Source organism: Heterodontus francisci, chromosome 34, assembly GCF_036365525.1.
Source record: "Heterodontus francisci isolate sHetFra1 chromosome 34, sHetFra1.hap1, whole genome shotgun sequence".
NCBI lineage: Eukaryota > Metazoa > Chordata > Chondrichthyes > Heterodontiformes > Heterodontidae > Heterodontus > Heterodontus francisci.
In genome coordinates, this window is record NC_090404.1 from 44,244,975 (window position 1) to 44,270,208 (window position 25,234).

The following is a 25,234-nucleotide window of genomic DNA, read 5'->3' on the forward strand; positions in this document are numbered from 1 at the left end:
ACAGAATGTCATAGAATTATTAATAGTGATGACGGATTGATAGTCTGACGGATTAACTGTTTTGTAAGAGCTGCTTCTCTGACTGGCAATCAAGTCTAGTCAGCGGTTGTGAGTGCACTGGATCCGAGGCACTATACCACCAGGGAAAGCCGCAGGTACGCAATGAGATCATTGTAAATATAATTAGATTTGTTAGTGTTATGTGTAACTATATTTTTGATCTGTTGTGTTGGACATATTTTTGTCGGATGCACTGTCCCTTATAAATCTATTTCAATGTATCTTATTTTTCAGATGAATCTGTCTTCAGTTGACAAGCAGTTCCTCTCTATTTATTTCTCTCTTACGATTCAAATACATGTAAATACATATTCACAACACAGATACACACTAACACATTGATAAATAACACAGATATGCACATCGCGGTTGTCTACTTTCATTGTGTTGAATCTGAGTGATGACTTTGGGACTCAGTGTGTGTAATTGGATTTGTTGCAGTCCGCTGAGAACAGGTGATGAAAGTGGGCAGACATTTTCGCTGACAGCTGAACGTGGTCCGGTGAATTTGCCTTAGCTTTCCGAAATGTATATTTCTAATGTTTACAGGTGACTGGAAATTCATCGAGTCTGTGCAGGCTGTTTCAAAGAGCAATCCAGTTAGCTCCACTACTCTGCTCTTTCCCAACATCCCTGCAATTTTCGACTTCAAGCATTCATAAATACAAGTGACAGCCTCGAAAATCTTATCAATGAAAATTTACAAGATTGTATTTAAAACTAACTGCTATGAAGCTGAAAATGAGTACCGTGAGATTGCTTTCATTCGGGACTTCTTTTCCTTTGCTTTTCTGTCAGGTTTGCATTTCAATTTGTGTTGGATGTTGAAAAGAAATTTATTTCAAGTTGAGGTCACAATATACTACGTTTAAAGCTACAGATCAAGAAATTGCAGATGTACTTTTTTTTGGCACCTCTGATACTAAACCCTCTCAATGCCTGTCAACGGGTAGATTGATGGAAGAAAATGATCATTGGGAGCACAGAAATGTTCCCACAGCATTTAAAGTTATCGACCAAATTTATAAATAAGCATGGTAAACATTTTGATTAATTGAAAAGTTCGAGTCGCAAATTACCCTATTCAATCCTTTCCTAATCCGAGAAACCCTGAATCAATTCGCCACTGATGTTACTATATTCCAAGGAGTAGACACCAATTTTATTTAATTTTGGCTCATAATCTAAACATTAGAATCATGCAAACATTCTGGTGGATCTTCTCTGCCCGATTTCCAAGGCCTATATGAATCCTTTATAAACACCGTGCCCAGAACTGTACTCAGTGCTCCAGGAGTGGGTAAGCAAGGACTTTTTAATATTTGTAGCAATCTTCACCTCCTTTATATAACTGAATCTGCAACAGATTTATTAGTGACGGCAATCAACATATACAAACAGACAGCAAAATAAGGAGTTATTTGATCAGAATAAACTTTTCAAACATTTTGGTTTGAAGTTAATTCCATAATTATTATTTTTTAAAGAAACATTTTTTTAAAGCTGTATGAGAATCCTGACTTCAAATCTCGCATCATTTGGTCAGGGAAAAGTTGTCAATGGTCATACACTCTGCATCAACACTGCAGAAGCTCCTGCACCTCCTTCAATAATATTCTCCTTAAATCGCAGTTCTCAAAAGGAAATTGGATAATTGCTTCAAAGGGAAAGAACACAGGGCTATGTGGAGAGAGCGGGAATGTGGGACTAATTCAGCAGCTCTTTTGAAGAGCGGGATAGGCACGATGGGCCAATAGTCTCCTTATGTGCTGTATCATTTTATGATTCTATTATGGATCCATAGCACCAACATTCTATTTCTGTAAAACAAGTTCCTGAAATACAGCATGACTAAACAGGTTAATGTTCTGAGAGTGCGTCTAAGGTTCACCCAGTCATAGTGTTTTCATGGTGCAGTGGTCACCATGTTCACCTGCCACACGAAAGGGCCCAGCTTTGAAACCGGTGGAAGCATTTTCAAAATGTATTCAAATACATTGGGAAATATTAAATAATTCACATTTGTCGTTTGATAATAATACAAAATATTATGTATCCCACTGGTCTATGTGCGGATTTGTCCAATTTGAAGAGACATCCTGTGTCAAGGTGCTCCCTGGAGCACCCTTCGGCGAGATTGTCGGCATTGAAAACTGCATTCGCTTTGCTGCTGATGGGAAGTGCATTGTCAATATTGTTATTTCAAGTAGTTGCAAAATTGTCGATTTGGCCACCAGACGCGGCCAGTTGCAGCCTCCTTATGCAACCTGAAATATTCTCTTCCAGAAGAGAGCACTGTGGCAGGGATACGGAATTGAATAATTGCTCCCTCCTACAAGGTTTTGTTTGGGGGAAAAAACACTCTTTTATATAGCGCCTGTCCCGTCCTCAGGACATTCCAAATAAACAGATAACTTTTTGAAGTGTTGTTTTATAGGTAACCATGGCAGCAGCTATGCACACAGCAAGATCACACAATGAGAGGAGAATATTATTTGAGGAAGGAATCCTACCAGAACGTGATCAACTCGATCATTTTATTTTCATTTTTATTCCTAAGGAACAGCTGTAAGCCAAAAGTCATTTTCCCTAGTTAACCATTTTTTAAATGTATGTGTGTGTGCATGAGGGCTCAGGAACTAAGGAGCTTTGTGCATGTATATATATATATCTATATATATATAGATTTGTCTCATTAGAAGTTAAGACTTATTTTTTTTCTCATAAATAGGGAATGTTGTTGTTGTTGTTGGGGAACAAACTGAGTGCATAATTTGGCTAATTTTCGCTCGGTGGGAAAATGTATTGATACACTGTGGCCCGTGGAGAAGTGGGACTGAATCAACAGTGCATTGCTCCCGCCTTTGTCGTAACAATATTTGCAACCCATTTTGTTATTCAAGCATAAGCAAAGCAAAGAAATCTGATAAAAAGCCACTTTATTGATTAGGCCATAAACTGCTCCGTTGCTTCGGCTTAAGTTGGCCTCAGCCTCCGTTACCCTTTTCCAGGACAATGATGATTGTACTAATAGTCTGCATCCACATGACCATGACCAAGTTATCACTGAAAAGTAGGTTCTGTACAAGTGAGACGGTCATTGGCTACTCGGCTGTTTTCTGTTCCATTATCTTCAGTTATTGCAAGATCGGTTTTGCTCTACTGAAGATTAATTCACGGGGGCGTGAGTGGGGGGTGCGGTGGGGGTGGGGTGGCGAGAAGTGTCGGTGGGGCGCTGGCAGAAGGCGATCCTGACTTGCGTCTCCCACCTGTGTATTTTCAGTACATATTTTATCTCCTTTTCAAATTGTTGAATCCCACAGATTTAAATCATGTCCCGCAGTACCCACATTTTGATCATTGTTGTCACTGTATTAGCTCCCTCTCTCTCCATTTCCCAACATTTATGGTGCTGGAAGAAAACAGGTCAGAAGATAGTTGACAGCCAGTGCAATTGGACAAGATAAATTTAGATAAATCGTTTGGCAGCTCTCAACGTAGAAACGTCACCGGGTCTTGACAGGATGGATCCTAGTTTGCTAGAGGGAGGAAGGGTGGAAATTGTCGAGACTCTGGTCACAATATGTCAATCTTCTATGGATACAGCCGGCGTGCCACAACACTGGAGGGCTGAAAATGTTCCTTCAGTGTTCAAAAGAAGTGTAGAGGCAGGCACCCTGCAATACCGGGTAGTCAACCTAACCTCAGTGGAAGACGATGTTCTGAAGTGAAGAACATCCGGGAAAAAGTTAACTCTCCTTGGAAAAATATGGTTTAATATAACTTTGACCAGGGATTTGTAAAAAGCAATTCGTGTCACAGAAACTTGATTAATGACTTAAATGAAGAAAATGGAGAGGGCTGATGAAGATTGATATGTGTATGGACTTTCAAAGAGTGTTGATAAAGTGAAGTGTAATAGACGTCTTGGCAATATTGAAGCCAATGGGGTTAAAGAGGCAGTGGCAAGTTGGATACAAAATTGGCTAAAGAAAGACAGCAGACAGTAGTGGTGAATGGTTATTTTCTGACTGTGGGAAGTATACAGTGCTGTCACCCAGCGGTTGGTATTTGGAATACTGCCTTTTTGATGTATATTTATAGGTTAAGTACTTAAAGTCACAGAGTCATTTATGGCACGGAAGTAGGCCAGTCCGCCCATCGAATCCATGCTTTCTCTTCACAGAGCTATCCAGTCAGTCCCACATCCCTGTTTGATCCCCGGTAGCCCTGCAAGCTTATTTCCCTCAAGTGGTCATCTAACATCCTCTTGAAGTCATTGATTGTCTCCCCTTCCAGCACCTTTGTGGGCAACGTGTTCCAGGTCATTGCAATGCACTGTGTAAAAAAAAGTTCTTCCTCATATTCCCCCTGCATCTCATGCCCAAAACCTTCAATCTGTGTTCCCGAGTCCTCATACCATTAGTTAATGGCAACAGTTTTTCCTTCTCTAACTTATTTAAGACTGTCATAATCTTACACACCTCTGCTATATCTCCCCTCAATTTCCTTTCTTTTAAGGAGAACAAACCCAGCTTTTCCAACCCAACCTTGTAACTTAAATCCCCTAACGGTCGTAACATACTCCACCTTCAAACGTCGATGCACGTACATCTCCGGGTCCTTCTGCTCCTGAACACTCTTTAGAACTGTGCCCTGAAGTATATATTTTCTCGTCCTATTCCTTCTGCCAAAATACATCACCTCACACTTGTCAGTATTAAATTTCATCTGCCACCTCTCTCCCCATTCTGCTAGCCTATCCATGTCCTGTTGTAAGTGGTTCATATCATCCTCACTGTTTGGCACACATCCAAGTTTGGCGTCATCTGCAATTTTTGCAATTCCACTCTGTATTCCAAGATCCAAGTCATTTACACAAAAGCAAAAAATGCAGTAATCGCAGCATTGACCCTTGGGGATTGTCTACCGTCCTCTAATCTGAGAAACAAAATGTTTACATTTCCAGAAAACATATAAATGCATTAAACGGAGAATAAGAATGTAGCAGATTTCACGAGGACACAGACAGGCTGGTGAAATAGGCACACACATGGCAGATATAATTTAATGCACAGGAGCGTAAAATGATACATTTTGGAAAGAAGAATTATCAAAGACAATACCTGCTAAATGGTACAGTTTTAGAAGGAATGCAGGAACAGAGAGATCTGAGGATAATTGAACACAAATATTTGAAGGAGGCAGGAAAAGTGGCGCAGTGGTTAGCACCGCAGCCACACAGCTCCAGCGACCCGGGTTCAATTCTGGGTAATGCCTGTGTGGAGTTTGTAAGTTCTCCCTCTGTCTGCGTGGGTTTCCTCCTGGTGCTCCGGTTGCCTCCCACAGCCAAAAGACTTGCAGGTTGATAGATAAATTAGCCATTATAAATTGCCCCTAGTATAAGTAGGTGGTAGGGGAATATAGGGACAGGTGATGATGTAGGATTAGTATAAATGCATGGTTAATGGTCGGCACGGACTCGGTTGGCCGAAGGGCCTGTTTCAGTGCTGTATATCTAAATCAAATCAAAAGTTGATGAGACCTGTGCCTGGGCTTTATAACGAAAGGCATAAAGTACAAAGCCAAGGTAGTATGCTAAACTTTTATCAATCATGTGTTCAGTCTTCTAACGGTTGAACCTGACTAATTATCTTTGCTTTATTTGAAATTTAGTAATAGAAAATAGTAAACAGCCTCGGATACAATGAACATTGTTATTAACATGCAACCCTGCTGTGACAGTGAACTCAAAAATTGATATAAACGACTGAAACCCTCCCAAACCACGGAATAATTAAATGCCTTCGCTCCCTTGTGAATATACTTGGAGTGTGAGCAGATGGGCTATCTTAGTGAATCCCTTCCCACACACAGAGCAGGTGAATGGCCTATTCCCAGTGTGACTGCGTCGAGGAATATCCAGCTCAGGCGTTTAATTGAATCCCTTCCCATAATTCCCACATTTCCATGCTTTTCCCATCGTGTGGACGTCATTGCATCTCTCCATGTTGGACAATCAGTCGAATCGTCGTCCATGAACAGAAAACGCATATGGTTTCTCCGTGCTTTGAATTATATGATTATTTTTTCAGGCTGTGCAGCTGGTTATTGGTCTTTCATAGTCAGTGCACTGGAACACTCTTCCTATGGTGTGTGTGTTTACCTTGGTGCTTTTCCAATCACACTGATATTTGAAATCTCTTCCCACAGATAGAACAGAGAAACAGTTTTCTTCTCCAATCAGTTCAGTCGTACACTGAGGAAACTGCTTAATGTCCTCCCCTGAAGGTACCATTATGAAGGAACATAAGAATGGAAAGAAGCCATTTAACCCCTCAAGCCTATTCCATATTCAATTAGATCATAGATGATCTGTATATGAACTCCACCTACATGTCTTGCTTTTTTTCCATCCTTCATATTCAAGCCGAATCAAAGGTTTATTAAATGAGAACAGAAACTGCTGGAAATGCCCAGCAGCTCTGGCAGTATCTGTGCAGATAGAAAAACAGTTAAATTTTCAGGTCTGTGACCTTTCATTCGAACTGGCAAGAGTTAGAAATGTAACAGTCTTTCAGCAAATGAAAGGAGTGGGGGGTGGGGGAAAAAGAACAAGAGGGAAGCTCTGTGATAGGATGGAGAGGGACGAGATTAAATGTCATGGGACAGAATGCAAACGGAGAGCTAAATAGTTTTCCTAAAAGACAAAGCATGAGTCTTGAGACAGTGCTAATTGAGGTATAATGAACAGCTCTGTCTGCAGGCAAAACCATGAAAACAAGTTTATGACAAGCACATCGTTAAAGAAAGAAATAAAGGGAATATGCAAACACAGAAAGAAAGAATGAAAGAAAGAAAGAAAGAAAGAAAGAAAGAAAGAAAGAAAGAAAGAAAGAAAGAAAGAAAGAAAGAAAGGAAGGAAGGAAGGAAGGAAGGAAGGAAGGAAGGGAGAAAGGAAGAAAAAAAGAAAGAAAGAAAGGAAGAAAGAAAGAAAGGAAGAAAGAAAGAAAGAAAGAAAGAAAGAAAGAAAGAAAGAAAGAAAGAAAGAAAGAAAGAAAGAAAGAAAGAAAGAAAGAAGGAAAGAAGGAAAGAAGGAAAGAAGGAAAGAAAGAAAGAAAACGGGGCTCATGATCTGAAATTATTGAACTCAGTATTGAGTCCAGAAGGCTGTAGATGGCACAAACAGAAGATGTGGTGCCGTTTCTCGAGCTTGCACTGATCTTCAGTGGAATACTGGAGCAGGCCGAGGACAGATGTGTAAGCAGGGTGGTGAATTGAATGGCAAGCAACCGGAAGCTCGCGGTAATAATTGAAGACTGGGCAGAATTGTGCAGCAAAGTGGTCACAAAATCTGAGTTTAGTCTTCCAAGTGCAGGGAGATCAAATTGTGAGCAGCAAATGCAATATACTAAATTAAAAGAAGCATAAATTGTTGCTTCACCTGGAAGGAGTGTTCGGGGCCTTGGGTGGTGAGGAGAGAGGAGGTAAAAGGCAGGTGTTACAATTCCTGCTATTGAATGGGAAGGTACCGTGGGAAGGGGACGAGATGTTGGGGTTGATGGAGGAGTGGAACAGTGTGTCACCGAGGGAATGGTCCCAATGTAGAACTGACAAGGGATGGAACAGAAAATGTTTCGGATGACGGCATCACGCTGGATGTGGTGGAATTAGTGGAGGATGCCCTTTCAGATGTATAGGCTGGTGGGATGGAAAGTGAGGACGAGGGGAACACTGTCGCTGTAATGGGAGGGAAGGGAAGGGGTGAGGGCAGAAATGTGTGAAATGGGTCGGACACGGTCGAGAGACCTGTCAACCACAGAGCGGGGGAATCCTTGGTTGAGGGAAAAGGAAGACATATTCGAAGCGCTCTCCTCCCCCAACACCTCGTCCCCTTCCCATGACAGCTGCACCACCACTCGCACGAGTTCTATTAAATGGTTATCTCCACTTTTCAGGTGCAGATAATTCTAAATTTCAGCTTTGAGATCAATGTATGTTGCACTGCGTGATTATCTTCCTGCCTGTTTATTCACGAATATTTTTACAGTTTCCTTATCATCAATTCTATCAATATTTCAGTATTTATGACCCTTTTCTGAGTGTGAAAACACTTCCTGCCCTAATTCCTATGAATGGACTAGGGTACAATCCTCCACCCGCCGTCTCTCTAACAGAGTGAGATCTTTAAAGATGAACTGGCAGCTGTTGAAATCAATCGCTGTGATTCCTGAATTCATTTGTTGATATCAGCCTTCTGGCTCAGGAAAAACCGGGTCCAGCTCTGATATGAGGAGCTGGGTACAAGACAGTTGGAAGCTGCTAACTGCGTTATATTTTATTAAAATGGATCCATATGTTCCGGCTAGCTTTTGGATGATGGGATTAATATTTTACAGTGATTAGTTTTGAATGTGACAGAGACGCACTGACGTGATCAATATCCGACTTCTTATTTCCAGCTGAACATTCTGCTCGTCACTGTTTTATAACCCAACAACACAGAGCTTTGCAAGAATGTCATTGTCGTTTGAATTCATTTATACAAGGAAAATATTTTCTAATATCAATATATTGTTTCATCACAAAACAAATCATATTGGCTAATAACTCGACCTGATAACGGCGCTGCTTCAGAACAATAATTCTGTTATATGATGAGGGACTGCCAGATTCAGAGAGAAGCACTGGCCAGTTCGTTGTGGTGCGTTAATCGAAGCTGTCACTGATATTGCCACAGGAGTTTTGATTAAACGTTTTGATAAAAGTTCTGTGTGCTTTTAGACAATGAGAAATAAAATGGCCTGTGAACATTGAATGCTGAAACTTGGTGGTAGAAGTGTGCAGACTGAAAGGCACCTGTTTCCAAGCAACTGGGAAGATTTATGACTGTCATATGACTTGACTGTCAAAAGTTAGTTTCACTTTTGGGTTGAGAAATCAGTGGATGTTAGACCTGCCAGAAAGACAGCCAAAAGAAAGTCTTTATTTTGAAAATAATTCTTGCATCAAGTATAATTCCAATTTTCTCATGAAGTTAAAAGAATTTGAAGGAGTTGCAAATCAAATGCCTGGGAGCTAACCCTTGTTCCAGTGTCTGCCTGGAGAGAGAAAGGACCCAGGAAAATACAGTTGCAACACTCTGTGGAGGAAAACTGCTTTACAGAGGGGAAGCCCTGTATTTTTAAAGGTAGCAGATTCCAATTGTCTCCAGTCTATGAATAATCCCTGCTTCAAGACTGATTCCTGATGCCTTTTGTGCTTTGGAAGATCCTGAAAACTGCTACTTCCAAATCCAAGCACACCTGTTGCTACACACTTTGCTGAAAGATCTGTGTGACGCCTGCTGCAGACCAATTGCCTTGAACGTCTACTCATTACAGACTGTTCATCAGTCTCGTCTGGAGAGAGTTGGTGTGCCATTCAACTGTTCGACCCTGGGACACCTCACCGATCTGGAAGTATATACAAAGAACAAAGAACAAATAAAATTACAGCACAGGAACAGGCCCTTCGGCCCTTAAAGCCTGCGCCGATCCAGATCCTCAATCTAAACATGTCGCCTTTTTTCTCAGGGTCTGTATCTCTTTTCTTCCTGCCCATTCATGTATCTGTCTAGATACATCTTAAAAGACGCCATCGTGCCCGCATCTACCACCTCCGCTGGCAACGCATTCCAGGCACCCACCACCCTCTGCGTAAAGAACTTTCCACGCATATCCCCCCTAAACCTTTCCCCTTACACTTTGAACTCGTGTCCTCTAGTAATTGAATCCCCAACTCTGGGGAAAAGCCTCTTGCTGTGCACCCTGTCTATACCTCTCATGATTTTGTACACCTCAATCAGGTCCCCCCTCAACCTCCGTCTTTCTAATGAAAATAATCCTAATCTACTCAACCTCTCTTCATAGCTAGCGCCCTCCATACCAGGCAACATCCTGGTGAACATCCTCAGCACCCTCTCCAAAGCATCCACATCCTTTTGGTAATGTGGCGACCAGAACTGCACGCAGTATTCCAAATGTGGCCGAACCAAAGTCCTATACAACTGTAACATGACCTGCCAACTCTTGTACTCAATACCCCGTCCGATGAAGGAAAGCATGCCGTATGCCTTCTTGACCACTCTATTTACCTGCGTTGCCACCTTCAGGGAACAATGGACCTGAACACCCAAATCTCTCTGGACATCAATTTTCCCCAGGACTTTTCCATTTACTGTATAGTTCACTCTTGAATTGGATCTTCCAAAATGCATCACCTGGCATTTGCCCTGATTGAACTCCATCTGCCATTTTTCTGCCCAACTCTCCAATCTATCTATATTCTGCTGTATTCTCTGACAGTCCCCTTCACTATCTGCTACTCCACCAATCTTAGTGTCGTCTGCAAACTTGCTAATCAGTCCACCTATACTTTCCTCCAAATCATTAATGTATATCACAAACAACAGTGGTCCCAGCACGGATCTCTGTGGAGCAACACTGGTCGCACGTCTCCATTTTGAGAAACTCCCTTCCACTGCTACTCTCTGTCTCCTGTTGCCCAGCCAGTTCTTTATCCATCTAGCTAGTACACCTTGGACCCCATGCGCCTTCACTTTCTCCATCAGCCTGCCATGGGGAACCTTATCAAACGACTTACTGAAGTCCATATATATGACATCGACAGCCCTTCCCTCATCAATCAACTTTGTCACTTCCTCAAAGAATTCTATTAAGTTGGTAAGACATGACCTTCCCTGCACAAAACCATGTTGCCTATCACTGATAAGCCCATTTTCTTCCAAATGGGAAAAGATCCTATCCCTCAGTATCTTCTCTAGCAGCTTCCCTACCACTGACGTCAGGCTCACCAGTCTATAATTACCTGGATTATCCCTGCTACCCTTCTTAAACAAGGGGACAACATTAGCAATTCTCCAGTCCTCCGGGACCTCACCCGTGTTTAAGGATGCTGCAAAGATATCTGTTAAGGCCCCAGCTATTTCCTCTCTCGCTTCCCTCAGTAACCTGGGATAGATCCCATCCGGACCTGGGGACTTGTCCACCTTAATGCCCTTTAGAATACCCAACACTTCCTCCCTCCTTATGCCGACTTGACCTAGAGTAATCAAACATCTGTTCCTAACCTCAACATCCGTCATGTCCCTCTCCTCGGTGAATACCGATGCAAAGTACTCATTTAGAATCTCACCCATTTTCTCTGACTCCAAGCATAACACTCCTGCTTTGTCCTTTAGTAGGCCAATCCTTTCTCTAGTTACCCTCTTTCTCCTTATATATGAATAAAAGGCTTTGGGATTTTCTTTAACTCTGTTTGCTAAAGATATTTCATGACCCCTTTTAGCCCTCTTAATTCCTCGTTTCAGATTGGTCCTACATTCCCGATATTCTTTCAAAGCTTCGTCTTTCATCAGCCGCCTACACCTTATGTATGCTTCCTTTTTCCTCTTAGCTAGTCTCACAATTTCACCTGTCATCCATGGTTCCCTAATCTTGCAATTTCTATCCCTCAATTTCACAGGAACATGTCTCTCCTGCACGCTAATCAACCTCTCTTTAAAAGCCTCCCACATATCACATGTGGATTTACCTTCAAACAGCAGCTCTCAATCTACATTCCCCAGCTCCTGCCGAATTTTGGTATAGTTGGCCTTCCCCCAATTTAGCACTCTTCCTTGAGGACCACTCTCGTCTTTGTCCATGAGTATTTTAAAGCTTACGGAATTGTGATCACTATACCCAAAGTAGTCCCCTACTGAAACTTCAAGCACCTGGCCGGGCTCATTCCCCAACACCAGGTCCAGTATGGCCCGTTCCCGAGTTGGACTATTTACATATCTGCTCTAGAAAACCCTCCTGGATGCTCCTTACAAATTCTGCTCCATCTAGACCTCTAACACTAAGTGAATCCCAGTCAATGTTGGGAAAATTAAAATCTCCTATCACCACCACCCTGTTGCTCCTACATCTTTCCATAATCTGTTTACATAGTTGTACCTCTATCTCACGCTCGCTGTTGGGAGGGTTGTAGTACAGCCCCAACATTGTTACCGCACCCTTCCTATTTCTGAGTTCTGTCCATATTGCCTCACTGCTCGAGTCCTCCATAGTGCCCTCCTTCAGCACAGCTGTGATATCCTCTTTGACCAGTAATGCAACTCCTCCACCCCTTTTACCTCCCTCTCTGTCCCGCCGGAAGCATCGATATCCTGGGATATTTAGTTGCCAATCATGCCCTTCCCTCAACCAAGTCTCAGTAATAGCAATAACATCATACTCCCAGGTACTAATCCAAGCCCTAAGTTCATCTGCCTTACCTACTACACTTCTTGCATTAAAACAAATGCACCTCAGACCACCAGTCCCTTTGCATTCATCATCTGCTCCCTGCCTGCTCTTCCCCTTAGTCACACTGACTTCATTATCTAGTTCCTTACAGGCTTTTGTTACTACCGCCTTACTGTCAACTGACCTCCTCAATTGGTTCCCATCCCCCTGCCACATTAGTTTAAACCCTCCCCAACAGCGTTAGCAAAAGCACCCCCAAGGACATTGGTTCCAGTCCGGCCCAGGTGTGGACCGTCCAATTTGTAATAGTCCCACCTCCCCCAGAACCGGTCCCAATGTCCCAAAAATCTGAACCCCTCCTTCCTGCACCATCTCTCAAGCCACGCATTCATGCTGACTATTCTTTCATTTTTACTCTGACTATCACGTGGCACTGGTAGCAATCCTGAGATTACTACCTCTGAGGCCCTACTTTTTAACTTGGCACCTAACTCCCTAAACTCTGCTTGTCGGACCTCATCCCGTTTTTTACCTATATCATTGGTGCCTATGTGCACAACGACAAATGGCTGTTCACCCTCCCCCTTTAGAATGTTCTGCAGCCGATCTGAGACATCCCTGACCCGTGCACCTGGGAGGCAACATACCATTCGGGAACCTCGTTTTCGACCACAGAACCGCCTACCTACTCCCCTTACAATCGAATCCCGTACGACTATAGCCCTTCCACTCTTTTTCCCGCCCTTCTGAACAGCAGAGCCAGCCACGGTGCCATGACCCTGGCTACTGCTGCCTTCCCCTGGTGAGCCATCTCCCTCAACAGTATCTAAAATGGAATACTTGTTTTGGAGGGAGATGACTGCAGGGGACTCCTGCGCTGCCTTCCTGCTCTTTCTCTGCCTTTTGGTCACCCATTCCCTTTCTCCCTCAGCAATCCTAATCTGCGGTGTGACCAATTCACTAAACGTGCTATCCACGACCTCCTCAGCATCGCGCGTGCTCCAAAGTGAGTCCATCCGCAGCTCGAGAGCCGTCATGCGGTCTACCAAGAGCTGCCGTTGGACACACTTCCTGCACGTGAAGGAGTCAGGGACATCAGCCATGTCCCTGAGCTCCCACATTGAGCAAGAGGAGCATGACACGGGTCTGAGATCTCCTGCCAATTTTAATCTTAAGCTTAACTTAGTTAAATGAAAGAGGAACGAAAAGTTTTGACCAATCACGATAAAACCAGAGAAATAGAAAAAGCCTTACCTTATATACACCCCACCGAGTCCTTTTTTTTGGTTAGAGGAGGAGGGCGGGTGGGAGACACTACACGTGTGGTGTCTCGGGTTCAGAAACTGCCCAAATATATAGTGTTTTACTTACCCAGCAGCCCCCTGGCCTCCGCCGAAAACAAAAGGAAATTAAGTTTACTTTCAAACTGACCTTCCCAGCTGCTCACTCGCTCGCACTCTGCTCCCGAAAAAGCTGCTTTCCAGCTGCTCACTCGCTCGCACTGTGCTCCCGAAAAAGCTGCTGCAATATCCCAGACTGTGACAACCAATTATTTATTTATTTGTAAGAAATCGTTGCAAGTAAAAATATCCCTTTTCCCCCAGGTAACCGATTTTTGAATGTACATGTCTGTGCATGAAGGTTAGGAATAATAAGGAGTGGGAAAATCTTTTCATATATAGATTTATCTCATTGTTGTTTGAGATTTAGTTGACGAATAAATGTTAATTTTGATGTTGTTTAACGAAAACTGGTTTGGCATGCTTTGTTCTGGGGGAAAAATAAAGTGTTTACTTTGGCTATTTTCTGAGAGATGAAAAATTTTGATCATATGCTGTGACCCATGCGTAGTGGGACTGAATTAACAGTGCATTACTCTCGCCTTGATCGTAACAATATGTAGACGTAATCTTTAACGGCGCTGGCTAGTCATTGAAATGCTGGTCGATTTTCACCCTTCTTCACGCAGGAACGCTCACACCAAATGTAGCGTGTTGACCGCCCCTTCCACTGGAGGAAACGAATTCAAAGCTAATTTGGGATTTCCCGGATTTTATAGGTAAATTTCCCGCATGGTGTTAAATTCGTCCTCAGTGGGGGGTGTCATGCTATTCAGGACTTCAGTAAGGCTGGGAACAGTAAAATCAAAATGCAGTTAGCCCATTGACTGCATACTCTCAGTACGCTTGATGCTGACACATATATTAAAGTGTCTTCTCATTAAGGCTCCAGACCATAATAAGCCGTCCATTTTTATATCTAAAATGATCTAAAATTAATCAGAGTGCCAACACCAGCATGCACATTATAAATATCTTCATAGTTCTTCAAATCCAAACCCATGTGAAGTCTGCAACAGTCCACCAAACACAAAGTGCAACTGAATATTAGAGTTTTGCAAGGAACATTTTGGAGACATGGAGACTGGAAGGGAGAATTAGATGCGTTCATTAGCTTGTAATGTTGTCCCTGTGACGAAGCTTATGGTAAATTTGAAGTCAGGTATAATCCGAATGTTTGAATCTTTGCAGTTAAAATGTAGGAAAATATTGCAGAAGGCTGCCTGCAGTAAATGTATCCGGAGACTGGATATGCTCTTTGTCAAAGATATCAGCGCCTATAAAAGGCCAGCATGGATTGGCAGCAGCAACAGCAACTTCTGATACTATTACAAGATTTGCACAATGCTGCTATGAATTGTTCATCCTGAGTGCATTTGAGAGTTATTCTAATTTACATCAGAATGTCTAGACTGCGTGTGCAAATCTCTGTGTACTGGTGTCTGGGTGTGTCTATGGTTGTGTGTGTCTGTATGTGTGTCTGTATGTGGGTGCGTGTGCATATTTCTTAGACATGTTCCCTACAATTTAACAACAACTCTTTGATCCACAAGGACGGAGTGGATTAGGTAATGACAGCAACTCTTGTTTTTGTTTCTGCTCGAGCACTTTCTACCCTCTTTAACTCAGCCCTGAACTACGTTTCGGGTCAGTGACCCTTGCGAAGAACTCTGCTTCTCTTTTCACAGATGCTGCCAGACCTGCTGAGTGGTTCCAGCATTTCTTCTTTTTATTTCAGATTTCCAGCATCCGCAGTGTTTTGCTTTTAAGCTACTTGGGAATTGGGCAGACAGGCGGCAGATAACATTCAATGTTGAGAAATACAAAGTACAGCACATGGAGAGAAGACATTCAAAAATTGTCGATCACTTAAATGAAAAGAAATTAATTTGCACAGAAAATAAAATATATCTGTGTTTTTTGATTCACAATAAATTGAAGCTATCATAACAATGAACAAAGTAAATCAGACGTTGGGTTATAAAGAAAGGAAAATATTGAGCTTAGATCGTGAGATAATACTACTTCTTTCTAAATTATTGGTGCAACCTCACTTAGATTGCTGTGTACATTCTGGACACTACAGGATGTTCCAACCATTGAACAGACACCGAAGAGAGTGAGCAAAATAATTAAGGGGATGGATTAGATTAGGGCGTGAGGAACGTTTATGCAAATTGAGCATGTTCTCATTGGAAAGTGAAAGGTTAATGGTGTGGTATGCTTTTTGTGTTCAAGATTCTAAAGCGACGAGGTGATGTAGAGCTCGACACGTTTTCTGGAACAGGGTATCATCAAATGAAGAGGGTAGCATCAAAGCCAATCTGCTGAAACACTATTTCATTAAGTGGTCGATCTGAGGAGCATACTCCCTTCAGAGAAGGTGGAAGCAGCTGATATTGATTTTTACAATGCCAACTTGTATGATTTCATTCACTGGCTGCCGTTTTGGGATACGGTGTGTCAGAAGTTTGAGGCATGACATGTGGCAAGTGTAGCATTGCTTGAGAAGAACTGGTGATTTTGTAAACATGTTTCCTAAAGCTCTCAACCAGCGGGGTCTTCCTCACCTATGTTGTAGACTAGATTATAGCAATTGCTGTGATTACTCAAAAACTCTATTAACATTATATCATGGTATTACCAGGATGTTAGAATGCAAAGTGAGTAGAGTGCATAGTCGAAGGTGAGATAATATCCACCTATAATGTGATAAGCTTTCTTTCACGATTTGTGTGTTTGTTGTTTGTATCCTTTTTTTTTAAATGGAGCACTTTTTTTTTGAACAGGTTGGTTTGATGACACAGGGTGTTGTTCTAATTGGCTAATGAGAGGTATAGAATGTGAACTAGATGTTGTTCTACCTTTTTCCTGCAGCATCTGCCGTGTTCCTATGTTTATGACAGAGGACTGCGGCTGTGAGGTGGAGCCTATGGATTGCACAACAATGTATGGGGAATTACACGTTTCCATTTTAGCCCCTATCCTACCCTTAAAATCCAAATCATTCCCAGCAGGTATATTGATTTCGCTTAATTAAATAGTTAAACTTGATATCGAATAACAGATCAGAGGTCAGAATCTCTGTCCCCCACATGAATGTTGTGATACGTCTGGACACTTGGGGCTGTTGGGAGTGTACTAAGCTGGAGTCAGCACGCAGAAGAGAATGGAAAACTAAACGATGTCATGTTACAACACTGAATTGTGCGGTGATGTGACTTTGTCTATGCATTCTTCAACTCACTCAATGGATACGGACTGCAAATCGAGGGACTACATTTCTGGGAGGTGGGGGCGGGGGCATGTGTGGCATGAACAATGACAGCAATGGATGGAATGTGACATACAATTCATTGTGGATTTTACATTTTCATTATTTGAACAATTTAACAATTAGCCTCAGTGGATATTTGACTCCATTCTTTAACTCCTCTCTGAATTTTGTCTGGGTTCCTGCATAAATAAAGGGATTAACGCAGGAACACAAAAGCTGAAGCATCAATCCACTTTGGTCCAGAATAATATTTGATTCTTTGAAATTGGAACCGGAAAAATAATTAAGTTTCACAATTCGGACATAAAGAAAATTTGTAAGATGTGGCAAATACAGCAGGATAAAACTGCCCGAGATGCAAAAGAGCAAAACGATGGACTTTCTCCGCTTTCCCATCTCTGGATTATTCTGAGTCCCTCTATTGTTGTTGGCCGTGAGTCTCCTGCGAGCTCTACTGGCCGCTAGAATGTGCTTGACAGTTAGAACATTGAGCAGTAAAATCAGAATGAATGGGAGACAAGGGGTGAAAATGTGCCCAATACAGTCATATGCAATCAATGCGGGTGATGTGTAAAATATTAATTTTATGTTGCAGAACCAGGGTACATTGTCAATTATATATAAATGTTCATGTATATAATACCGGAAGGAATTTATTAAACAGCTCAATGTGCAGACTGTTCCTATAACCCACGCTGCCGTTTTCTTGGTGCAGTATTTCATTTTCAGCTTCTGGTAACAAATGGCTATACAGCGATCAAAGGTGAAAGCGACAGTTACACAAACAGAACAGTCTATCATCGCAAAGTTTAGGGCAATACGGAAACAGCATACAGGTGTGATGAACAGGAAACTGAATGGGAAATAAATACCAGCAATCCGATCTAATATCACAACGTTGATAATGACCAGGAGATCTGTCACAGCCATGGACACCAGGTAGTAAGTGATACATCTGGAGAGATCGCATCTTCCTCGGGCCAGGATCACAATCACTGCCATGTTTGCTGTAACAGAGACAGAGAGACTGAGAAAAAGTGGGAAAGGGTATGTGGATGAGCGAGCGAAAACGGGACAATTACTGGTCCGACGTCCAACAAAATAAGCCCTTTTACAGAATTCTATGTGAAATTCACAGCTGTGACATATGATACTGAGTACAAAACTATCGCTGAACCGTCAGACACTTGTTTCTATGTTTGAAATAATTTGGATTAAAAATAAGACAGAACGATAATATTGCAATGTAAAATCATATAATCACACATAATGTAGAACAAGAAGGCATTAAAAATTTCATTGTAACCAACATGGGGATATCAAGCAGACAAGAATGATAACACCAGTAACAGATTGTAGAAGATATTTAAGAGGATAAATAATACAATAAGAAGCAACAAAAGTAGAAAAGAATAGCAAAGTAGGAAAGCCTTGCATTTAAAACGGATTATATCCTGCTGAGGATCTAAAAGGTCCCCTTCAACGAATTATTGCAAAATGATTCACTGTTGAAAAAATCGACTGTCACCCTATTCAAAAAGATCAACAAACAGAGCGAACAAAATGGTCAATTAGTGTTTTCTCAGTTTGCAGAAGGAAGTTTTTTATTCGTTCCTGAAATCTGGGCGCCGCTGGCTAGGCCAGCGGACATTACCCATCCCTAATTGCCCTTCAGAATGCGATGGGGAGCTGCCTTCTTGAACCACTGAAGTCCATGTGAGATAGGTACACCTGGATTGTTGCAGGGAGTTCCAGGATTTTGACCCAGCGACGGTGAAGGAACAGTTATATAGTTACAAGTCAGGATGGTTTGTGGCTTGGTGGGGAAATTGCAGGTGGTGATGTTCGAATTTATCTGCTGCCCTTGTCCTTCGAGGTGGCAGAGGTCGCGGGTTTGGAAGGTGCTGTCTAGTGATCCTGGTGCACTGCTGCAGTGCATCTTGCTAACGGTACACACCGCTGCCAGCGTGCGTCGGTGATGGACGGAGTGTATTTTTGTGGATGGGATGCCAATCAAGCGGGCTGCTTTGTCGTGAATGGTGTCGAGATTCTTGAGCGTTATTGGAGCTGCACCCATCCAGGCAAGTGGAGAGTGTTCCATCACACTCCTGACGTGTGCCTTGTCGATGGTGGACAGGCTTTGGGGAGTCAGGAGGTGAGTTACTCGCTGCAGAATTCCTAGCCTCTGACTTGCTCGTGTAGCCACGGTATTTATATGGCTACTCCAGTTCAGTTTCTGGTCAATGGCAACCCCCAAGATGTTGATAGTGGGGGATTCAGCGATCTTAATGCCATTGTAAGTCAAGAGAGATGATTCGATTCTCTTTTGTTGGAGATGGACATTGCCTGGCACTTGTGTGGCATGAATGTTACTTGCCACTTATCAGCCCAAGCCTGGATATTGTCCAGGTCTTGCTCCATTCCTACACGGATTGCTTTAGCAACTGAGGAGTCACGAATGGTGCTGCACATTGTGCAATCATCAGCGAAGATTCCACTTCTGTCCTTATGATTGAAGAAAGATAAAGCAGCTACAAATGGTTTGCCCGAGGGCACTGCCCTGAGGAATTCCTGCAGTGATGTCTTGTAGCTGAGATGATTGACCTCCAACAGCCACAACCAATCTCCCTTTGTGCTCGGTGTGTCTCCGACCAGCTGTGAGTTTTCTCCCTGATTTCCATTGACTCCAGTTTTGGTAGGGCTCCTTGATCAAATTTTGCCTTGTTGCCAAGGGCAGTCACTCTCACCTCACCTCTTGAGTTCAGCTCTTTTGTCTATGTTTGAATCAAGGCAGTAATGAGGTCTGGATCTGAGTGGCCTTGGCGGAACCCAAACTGAGCGTCACTAACCAGATTATTGCTAAGCAAGTGCTACCTGATAGCACTGTCGACGACACCTTCTATCACTTTATTAATGTTTGAAAGTAGACTGATGGGGTGATAATGGGCTGGGTTGGACATGTCCTACTATTTGTGTACAGGACATACGTGGGCAATTTTACACATTGCCGGGAAGATGCCAATTTTCAATATTCCTGGGGAGATGCCAGTCTTGTAGCTGTTCTGGAACAGCTTGCCTAAGGGTGCAGCAAGTTCTGGAGCACAGGCCTTCAGTACTATTGCTGAAATGTTGTTGAGGACGCAGTGATAACTCCAAGTGACTCTCCTGTTACTCAGCTGGGATCTTCGGTATCACCAGTGGACGTGGGCATATGATGAGGTATCATTCGAGAAAAGGCTCCTCCTGCAATGCAGCACCTTCTCAGTACTGTGCTGTGCTTTCGGGATGAATGATAGCTTAGTTCTATAATGGCTGTTAAAATTCAGCTGAGGGAGATAAAGCCAGTTATATAAAATATGGAGAGAAAGATTGAAAACAGAACAATCCAGGACATTACCAGGAGTTTGGAGCAGATGGAATATTCGGTCTCAGGAATAGTCACTGTCGGAGAGTTAGCAGCAGTCAATGTGGAAGACGACAGCCACACTGAAACAGTGCGAGTTTCGGACTGACAACAGAAACACTGAGAGCTGTGAGTTTAGGGTAAGTGCTGATTCGTTCATAAAACGACCACTTGTTACTTTGGTTATATTTCTGTTAATAACCCGATGCCCAATAATGTTCCTTCAATTAATTCACTGACTAAATTCAGTCAGGAACTTTTAAATTATTAAACAATTTCAATCAGTGAGTCTTTTGTGCAAATCAGACAGCCGCTCTCAATGTCATTGACACATTTGCACCGTGTTAACAGTATGATAATTCACCCTCAATAACTGTATCAATAACACATAGAACGACCTTTAAACCGTGATAGCAGTGTGATAATTCTCCCACAATAAGAGCGGCAGTCACATTGCACCTACATTTACATCGAGATAACAGCCTGATAATTCACCAAAACTAATGGTGCCAATAACGCAATTGAACTACATTTTGGGATCCTTAAGGGGGAGGGGGAGCACCCCCAAGTCGTGATCCACATAGGCACCAACGACATAGGTAGGAAGAGAGATGGGGATTTAAGGCAGAAATTCAGGGAGCTAGGGTGGAAGCTTAGAGCGAGAACAACCAGAGTTGTTATCTCTGGGTTGTTGCCCGTGCCACGTGATAGCGAAGAGAGGAATAGGGAGAGAGAGGAGTTGAACACGTGGCTGCAGGGATGGTGTAGGAGGGAGGGTTTTGGTTTCCTGGATAATTGGGGCTCTTTCTGGGGTAGGTGGGACCTCTACAAACAGGATGGTCTTCACCTGAACCAGAGGGGTACCAATATCCTGGGGGGGAGATTTGTTAGTGCTCTTCGGGGGGGTTTAAACTAAATCAGCAGGGGAATGGGAACCTAAATAGTAGTTCCAGTGTACAGGCTGTTGAGAGTAGTGAGGTAGGGGATAAGGTTACAGGGACGCAAGAGGGCACTGGCAAGCAAGAACTTGGTTTAAAGTGTGTCTACTTCAACGCCAGGAGCATCCGGAATAAGGTGGGTGAGCTTGCAGCATGGGTTGGTACCTGGGATCCTGATGTTGTGGCCATTTCAGAGACATGGGTAGAGCAGGGGCAGGAATGGATGTTGCAGGTTCCGGGATTTAGATGTTTCAGTAAGAACAGAGAAGAGGGTAAAAGAGGGGGGGGGGGGGGGTGGCATTGTTAATCAAGGAAAGTATTACAGCGGCAGAAAGGACGTTTGAGGACTCGTCTACTGAGGTAGTATGGGCCGAGATTAGAAACAGGAGAGGAGAGGTCACCCTGTTGGGAGTTTTCTATAGACCTCCGAATAGTTCCAGAGATGTAGAGGAAAGGATAGCGAAGATGATTCTCGACAGGAGCGAGAGTAACAGGGTAGTTGTTATGGGGGACTTTAACTTTCCAAATATTGACTGGAAATACTATAGTTCGAGTACTTTAGATGGGTCTGTTTTTGTCCAGTGTGTGCAGGAGGGTTTTCTGACACAGTATGTGGACAGGCCAACCAGGGGCGATGCCACATTGGATTTGGTACTGGGTAATGAACCCGGCCAGGTGTTCGATTTAGATGTAGGTGAGCACTTTGGCGATAGTGATCACAATTCGGTTAGGTTTACCATAGCGATGGGCAGGGACAGGTATATACCGCAGGGCAAGAATTATAGCTGGGGGAAAGGATATTATGATGCGATTAGGCAAGATTTAGGACGTGTAGGATGGGGAAGGAAACTGCAGGGGATGGGCACAAACGAAATGTGGAGCTTATTCAAGGAGCAGCTAATGCGTGTCCTTGATAAGTATGTACCTGTCAGGCAGGGAGGAAGTTGTCAAGCGAGGGAGCCGTGGTTTACTCAAGAAGTTGAAGCGCTTGTCAAGAGGAAGAGAGCGGCTTATGTTAGGATGAGACATGAAGGCTCAGTTAGGGCGCTTGAGAGTTACAAGCTAGCCAGGAAGGATCTAAAGGGAGGGCTAAGAAGAGCAAGGAGAGGACACGAGAAGTCATTGGCGGATAGGATCAAAGAAAACCCTAAGGCTTTCTATAGGTATATCAGGAATAAAAGAATGATAGGAGTTAGAACAGGGCCAATCAAGGATAGTAGTGGGAAGTTGTGTGCGGAATCAGAGGAGATAGGGGAAGCGTTAAATGAATATTTTTCGTCAGTATTTACAGTAGAGAAAGAAAATGTTGCCGAGGAGATTACTGAGATGCAGCCTACTAGGCTAGATGGGATTGAGATCCATAAGGAGGAGGTGTTAGCAATTTTGGAAAGAGTGAAAATAGATAAGTCCCCTGGGCCAGATGGGATTTATCCTAGGATTCTCTGGGAAGCCAGGGAGGAGATTGCAGAGCCGTTGTTGTTGATCTTTATGTCGTCATTGTCGACAGGAGTAGTGCCGGAAGACTGGAGGATTGCAAATGTTGTCCCCTTGTTCAAGAAGGGGAGTAGAGACAGCCCTGGTAATTATAGACCTGTGAGCCTTACTTCAGTTGTGGGTAAAATGTTGGAAAAGGTTATCAGAGACAGGATTTATAATCATCCTGAAAAGAATAAGTTCATTTGCGATAGTCAGCATGGTTTTGTGAAAGATAGGTCGTGCCTCACAAACCTTATTGAGTTTTTCGAGAAGGTGACCAAACAGGTGGATGAGGGTAAAGCCGTGGATGTGGTGTATATGGATTTCAGTTAGGCATTTGATAAGGTTCCCCATGGTAGGCTATTGCAGAAAATACGGAAGTATGGGGTTGAAGGTGATTTAGAGCTTTGGATCAGAAATTGGCTAGCTGAAAGAAGACAGAGGGTGGTGGTTGATGGCAGATGTTCATCCTGGAGTTTAGTTACTAGTGGTGTACCGCAAGGTTCTGTTTTGGGGCCACTGCTGTTTGTCATTTTTATAAATGACCTGGATGAGGGTGTAGAAGGGTGGGTTAGTAAATTTGCAGATGACACTAAGGTCGGTGGAGTTGTGGATAGTGCCAAAGGATGTCGTAGGGTACAGAGGGACATAGATAGGCTGCAGAGCTGGGCTGAGAGACGGCAAATGGAGTTTAATGCGGAAAAGTGCGAGGTGATTCACTTTGGAAGGAGTAACAGGAATGCAGAGTACTGGGCTAATGGGAAGATTCTTGGTAGTGTCGATGAGCAGAGAGATCTTGGTGTCCAGGTACATAAATCCCTGAAAGTTTCTACCCAGGTTAATAGGGCTGTTAAGAAGGCATATGGGTGTGTTAGCTTTTATTAGTAGGGGGATCGAGTTTTGGAGCCACGAGGTCATGATGCAGCTGTACAAAACTCTGGTGAGGCCGCACCTTTAGTATTGCATGCAGTTCTGGTCACCGCATTATAGGAAGGATGTGGAAGCTTTGGAAAGGGTGCAGAGGAGATTTACTAGGATGTTGCCTGGTATGGAAGGAAGGTCTTACGAGGAAAGGCTGAGGGACTTGCGGTTGTTTTCGTTCGAGAGAAGGAGGAGGAGAGGTGACTTAATACAAGATAATCAGAGGGTTAGATAGGGTGGATAGTGAGAGTCTTTATCCTCGGATGATGATGGCAAACACGAGGGGACATAGCTTTAAGTTGAGGGGTGAAAGATATAGGACAGATGTCAGAGGTAGTTTCTTTACGCAGAGAGTAGTAGGGGCGTGGAACGCCCTGCCTGCAATAGTAGTAGACTCGCCAACTTTAAGGGCATTTAAGTGGTCATTGGATAGACATATGGATGAAAATGGAATAGTGTAGGTCAGATGGTCGGCGCAACATCGAGGGCCGAAGGGCCTGTACTGCGCTGTAATGTTCTAATTCTAATTCTAATTCTAAAAAAAAAATTTACACTGTAAGAACAGTGTGATAATTCACCCACACTAACAGTGTCATCTAAAGAACGACGTTTGCACCGTGATAACAGTATGATAACTCACCCACAGTTACATTGTCAATAACACAATAGAACTACATTTACACTGTGATAACAGTGTGGTAATTCACCGCAGTAGCGGTGTCAATATCACAACAGAACATTTACACTGTGACAACAGTGTGACAATTCAGCCACAGTAACAGTGCAAATAACGAAATAGAAATGCATTTACACTGACAAATAACACAGTTAGAGGGGTAAATTATGTAATAAGAAGATAATACTTCTAAGCAGGAGAAATTCCACTGGTAAATGGGAAAATTATACCACTGAAGAGGAGCAATCGTGAAGCCAAAGTAGAAAGTGATACTGGAAAGTGGGATAAGTTATGTTGGTAATTTCAAGAAATTATGCCAGTTATGGTGAGAAACGAAACTTCTGAAGGAGATAAATTATATCATTAACGTCAAAACATTTTATCAGTAAATGGAGGAACGATACAGTAAAATCAAAGAAATGGTAACAATTGGAGGGAATAAATCTTCCCATTAAAGTGGAGAAATTATCGCCTTAAAGGGGAGAAAGGATATCATAACAGTGCGATATGCTAGTTCTAAATACGAGCAGTGACAAAGCTAATCAATGGAATTGTAATGGCATGCTCTCCACTTGTGATGGAATACTCTCCACTTGCCTGGATGGGTGCAGCTCCAACAACACTCAAGAAGCTCGACACCATCCAGGACAAAGCAGCCCGCTTGATTGGCACCCCATCAAAATACATTCACTCCCTCCACCACCGACGCACTGTGGCAGCAGTGTGGACCATCTACAAGATGCACTGCAGTAATGAACCAAGGCTCCTCAGACAACACCTTCCAAACCCGCGACTTCTGCCAATTAGAAGGACAAGGGCAGCAAATACATGGTAATACCACCATCTGCAG

The 25,234-nt window shown here is 43.0% G+C and overlaps 1 protein-coding gene across 1 annotated transcript; it reads right to left on the bottom strand.

Moving 5' to 3' along the window:
• Positions 1 to 17,069: 17,069 nt before the first annotated feature.
• On the bottom strand, positions 17,070 to 17,972 carry LOC137348864 (G-protein coupled receptor 15-like). The gene has a single exon (XM_068014097.1). It carries the CDS (start codon positions 17,970 to 17,972, stop codon positions 17,070 to 17,072), a length of 903 nt encoding a protein of 300 aa, XP_067870198.1.
• Positions 17,973 to 25,234: the final 7,262 nt, after the last annotated feature.